General features: G+C 46.2%; 1 protein-coding gene across 1 annotated transcript; it reads right to left on the bottom strand.

Annotated features, from left to right (window-relative positions):
• Positions 1 to 203: 203 nt before the first annotated feature.
• GPR83 (G protein-coupled receptor 83) lies at positions 204 to 4040 on the bottom strand. Its single transcript, XM_074932451.1, has 4 exons — positions 3654 to 4040; positions 2786 to 2911; positions 1630 to 1763; positions 204 to 828 (listed from the first exon to the last, which is right to left on the bottom strand). The coding sequence occupies exons 1-4, from the start codon at positions 4038 to 4040 to the stop codon at positions 204 to 206; spliced, it is 1272 nt and encodes a 423-aa protein (XP_074788552.1).
• Between the last annotated feature and the right edge of the window lie 1492 nt (positions 4041 to 5532).

Genomic DNA, 5532 nt, shown 5'->3' with positions numbered 1-5532 from the left:
CTCCCCTTTAGGGGCTCCAGGCCATTATCATCAGCCTGCACCAAAGATGAATCTCTTGCACACCACCTCCTCCAGAACCTCCCTCTTGGTATTATCACATGTGGTTACACAGTCCCTGGGTAGGCCAGGGCTCCACACCTTCCCACCATTTTAGCTGTATCCAAATCTATGTGCAGTCCTTATAGATTTTCCAGGACCATCATTTAGCTCACAGCTACTATTGGCTCAACTGCAGAGATGTCTGTCTTTCCTGTCTGGATGTTGGAGGCTGATGGAAGGACATGGGAGGCCTGCAACCTCTTGAGGTTACCATTTTCTGGCCAAGCCAGGCGGTAGGATGGGACTGTGGAGGGAAGCCTCTGTTCTGCAGGCCCAGGAGGTTTTCTGCACATGTTGAGCAAAGCCTTCAGTTCTGATCGGAAGTTGTCATTGAGCCAACAGTAGATGAAGGGGTTGTAGCAAGTGCTGCTCATTGCAAACCAGTGAAAGGCAAAGTACAGGGCATTGTTGGTGTGGATGGTCTGGCTGGAGAGGAGGACAACGTAGCAATTCAAGGGGAACCAGCAGACTGCGAAGAGGATGACAACAAGCATCAGCATCTTTATGGTCTTCTTATTCTTTTTGCGGAGGGCAAAGTACTGCTCAGTGGTGACGTCCCCGATGACATTGCGCAGCCAGAGTTTCTTGGCTACTGTCGTGTAGGCAGCAGAGATGATCAGAAGGGGCAGAACGTAGAGCAGAATGAAGGTTGTTAAGTCGAGGTACTTCCAAAAGAGGTCAGCAGGCTCAGGGAAATCTGGCAGACACAGGCATCGGGTAACCTCTTCACTGCAAGTGGAGATACCGGACAGAGAGTGAGAGCGCACGTGGCCAGGTACCACGGGAGAAGTACATCAGACACAAAGAGGTAGGTGGGAGAGGGCTCCTGCCATACAGCCTGGAGGCAGAACCTTCATTTATGCACATAAGTCACAGTTAAGCGGAGCTCTGCTGACCAAGGGTTTGAGCCATGGATCAGCCTGTGAGCAATGTGGTAATAATTTCTCGTGGGCATTCATGACCTTATAATAATTTTATGAATTTCATCAATTACAAAATTTCCAGCTGCGCTGAAGCAGGTTTTTATTCTCTGTCCTTTGGCAAACAGAAACACAGTCTCTGCACATATTAAGGACATTTCCCTCATTAAAGCACTTTCCAAATATCAAGGCTCATAACAGCATTTTATGGAACAAGAAGCCGAGGCAGATCTTTTCACTTTCCCAGGGCTAAAGAGTAGATTAAAATCTGTTTGGTTTTAGGTTTTTCCCCATTTCTGGTCTGCCCAAACAGATCAGATTGGTACATCATGCAAAATGCCAGTGTACAGAGATAGAGGGTCCAAGTCAGATCCTCTAACTTAGCCTATTTCATGTGATTAGTGTGACAGAATAAATCTAAAATAATTAAAAATAGAAACAAGAACAGGATACCAGCCATTGCAAAAGGAATCTGATGAAAATTACAGACTAGATCCATATTTGGCTGACTCAATACAATCTTAGGGCTTTCAGTAGAAGATCCCAGAGTATGGCCACTGAGAGTTTGGCCTCCAAGGAGATTGTGGAGGAAAGCAAAACACATCCTTACCTGTATTCAAAGGTAAAGAGTTTTTGGTAGATAGCATGTGGTAGGGAAAAACAAGTTGCCATGATCCAAATTACAGAAATGTAGATAACACCTTTTGCAGTAGATATGCGAGGTTTCAGAGGGTGCATTATAACCTGTGCAAAATAAACCAATATTCAGGCTTATGACATTTCAGGAAATAATGATATCATTTTTTCATATTATCTTCCAGCCTCAGATCTACTACTTAACATGGAAATTCAACATACAAGCAGTACAGTCTTCACCCAGCTCCCATTCCTGTAAGCTGTATATGAAAGCCTGAATTTTTCCTCCATGGAAATGGGTAAAGTCAGATCCCAGTCCTACCCTCACATTCCAGTATTTGCATCTAGGTGTGAAAAACTGGGTACCTGGGGGTCTTGCACACATGTTCATTTACAGGTTCTATTTAATTAATAACCAAAAAAAAGAGAGAAAATAGTCCCAGACTCTTCAGTATCGGTGACCCAAAGAACCAGAAGTTTGTGAGTTAACTGGACCTCCCCTGGGGATGCTTTGACAGCCAGTGTATTTTCTGGAAATGAGAAGCTTTCTAGCAGAAAACATCAACTGTCAACTGTTTCATATGGGTTTTGGGGGACTCCAGACCAATAATGCCCTACTGTTCCCAGTTTTGAGCCCATCATCAACAGCAAGCCACAGCTCTGTTTGTGACAAACACCAGTGTGCTACAGTCAGGTCTCCAGTACTGGGGGTAACAAGGGAGTGAGAGATCCCAGAGTAAAGGGAGACAGAGCTGTGGAAGCTAACTGGGGTGTCCCTACATCCATGGTGCTGGACAAACCACCCCAGAGGAGAGCTGTCCGTGTGAATTCCTACCAGGATCTTGGACTTTCTCCCCATTTGAGAGCTGCTGGATTATCTACCACAGAAAACCTCCCATTCCCCGGCTTGAAGTGATTGCAAGGCACTGGATATCTCCCATCTCCCACCTTGTTGCAGACTTGAAACTATTATTTCCATCTGACAGCAAGAACTGCTTCCATACCCTTTCAGCTCCTCATGCATCTTACATTAACCAGGGAGCTGAGAAAAATAGGACAAGGGATCATCCTTACTCATTTTAATTATGCCCTCCCAAGCTTTCTGTCTGTCTGCTTCAGAGAGCTCTCACCTGGTGCCTGTCCACGGCAATGGCTGTGAGAGTCAAGGCAGAGACGTGGAGTGAGCAGTACTGTGCAAACCTACTGACATGGCACATCCCCTTCCCGAATATCCAGGTACTGTTCACAAAACGAGCCTAAAACAAGAATACCTTTTTTTTTTTTTGCACACACACCCCCACCTCCCCATGATTATGAGATACCTCTGGCACATAATTCCTTGTGTTATGTAAAAGTTATTTTTAAAATAGAGGGTTCTTTGTGTAGTCGCATAATCTTCTGGCTTCTGAACCTGGCAGAGGTAGGTTAGTGCGGCTCAGCGGCCTAACAATATTCTTCAGGACAATATAGCAGCACAGTATGAAAGATGTCTGTTCTGTTTTATTCATAGTGTGTCCTTCTGCAGTCTAACTATTGAGTAAATACATATTCCATTAAACCCCCTTCACAGGATAGAGCTGACCTATACACCTTATCTTACTTCAAAGCAAACTACAGCTTTACAACACAGCTTGTAAAATGATTATGAGCATTAATCCTTCTTTTGCGAAGTTCATAGTATTACCTTGGAAATACTTCAGAGAAGGGAAGGAAAAAAAAAAGACCAGATACTACAAAGTACTAAGTAATCACTGCAGGGTTATTATGGTTCAAGTACTATCAGGGCCACTTTCAGAAAATGGATAATTTCAGATCTTCAACTAGATAACAGGAATTTGAGAAGGAAAAGACGTGGAGTCCCCAAGGTAACTCCAATCACTGTAATTTGGACTGGACAGGTGTCTGCAGAACACCCATGCACTGCCTATAGCAACGTAAAGAAGAAAAGGCCACTGAAGTAACTGCAATGCCTTTATGGCATCTCTGCCCCAGTCTTACCAGTGTAAAAGGTGTGTTGAGGACCGTGATCATGATATCAGCTACAGCCAGGTTCACAATGAACAAGCTGGTGGCGGACTGCATGCGCTTGGTCTTGATGACAACGTGACAGACCAGGATGTTGCCGAAGAGGGAGAAGACAATGATGAAGGAGTATGCTGCGACGAGCAGGGCTTTCACCGTGATGCTCTGTGACTCCGCTCCGTACCGGCTCCTGCCCACAAAGCTCTGCCAGTCAGCCAGGCTGTCGTTATCCCAAGAAAAGAAACCCGAGATGTTCGGGATTACAAAAGTCTTCTCCACGCTTCCATTCAGGGGCAACTTTCCTGAGGTCACAAAGGCGTTAACCAAGTTGGGGAGGAAGAGCCAGACAAAACAGGAAAACATCTTTGAAATGCCACTCTGCTCCTCTAATTTGGAAATAGCTCATTTGTGAGAGGAGAGCTCACGCTGTGTTCTGGGAGCGCCGTCCTCCCCTCGCTCAGCCCGGGCGCGCTCGGGGGCTGCAAACACAGCGTGCAAGCCGCAGGAGCGGGTGGATGCTCCTGCTTCCCGCTGCGTGCTCCCCTCCTGCTCAGCTCACCGCTACTTCTGCTCCTTCAGCCGGCTTTATCCCTCCAGGTGAGCTCCGAGCCGGGATCTTCTGCAGCCATTGGGCTGCATGACATTATTTCTGCTCTGACGTGCTACTTTCCCACCCTGTCACGCTCCCCTGGGCATTAGTCCAAGACAAGCACATCTGTGAGAAAGGCAGATCAATCTCTCCAGTCATCAGCATCCTTTTTCTCTACAAGCAGCCTAGCTCATGCAAATTCTGTGCTGTTTATAAACCAGCAGTGTGTGTGGCAGCTCGGCTCTCTTCCAGGACACAGTTCAAATTTAGGTTTATTTTTAAAGGTCTGGCAGTCAAGTTTCACCCTATTTCACAGCATGACACTTGCTCACTAGCATAGAATAGGGAGGTAACAGATGAACTGTGAATAACAAGCCAGCTTACCGTACTTAAGGTATTTTTCCAAAGACCTTTTTTCCCTCAGAGAGACAAATACTTAAGTTTCCCTTGGCAGGGATTTCCTCTTGGCCAAGGGAATAAAAAGTTTGATGTGCAACTGTGCTTTCTAGGGTTTGTAGAAATACAGAGGTGGTTACAAAAAGAGTATTGTATGGGACAGAGGATGGGAAGGGATGTCACAACCCAGTGAGACCAGTATCCAAAGCAACAGGCAGCCATACACTGGGTCCAAGCACTGACAACTTGGCAGTGTTTATGTTTCCCCAAAACCACAGTAAGAAATGTAAAATCAGTATCAGGAGACCAAGAGACACAAATCCTACACAGCCCAGAGAGACCTGCCCCTCCACAAGTGCACATGTAAGGTGCTGCCGTGCTGCCCCTCTGCTGGGATAGATCTGCTTGGGTGGTGCTAACTAACCCCACCCAGAGCAGGTTGGGTACAGAGAAGGCCTTATTTAACCATCAATTAAAAGACCATTATCTGAAAAGCTTGTATTATAAGCTGGTCACTCAGTGATGAAAATAACACTTCCAAAAGATGCTTGTGACACTCCCAGTGAACCACCTGGGCTGTTTTCTCCTCACCACTGCTCAGGAGTTGAACACAGCAGGACAGGCAGCATGGCCAGCCCACAGCAATCCTCTGCAAACTGCTGTCAGCATCTATTTCTTCTACAGAATTGTCCAACTTGAGGTCTTTCAGTAGCTTGCCTGTCTCAGAGGAAGCTTTCCAGCAAACCTGCTGGAGCTGTTAAGGTGGAGGTCACCTGTGACCGTTCAGGGAGAAGAAAGAAATCTGTGTCCACCTCAGAAGCACTTGGCCAGCAGGGATGCCCACAGTCTGATGCTGCCAGGAAAATACCA

The sequence above is a fragment of the Athene noctua genome, chromosome 1 (genome assembly GCF_965140245.1).
Source record: "Athene noctua chromosome 1, bAthNoc1.hap1.1, whole genome shotgun sequence".
NCBI classification, from domain to species: Eukaryota; Metazoa; Chordata; class Aves; order Strigiformes; family Strigidae; genus Athene; species Athene noctua.
The sequence above is the reverse complement of the archived record's forward strand: the minus strand, read 5'-3'. Positions and strand labels throughout refer to the sequence as shown.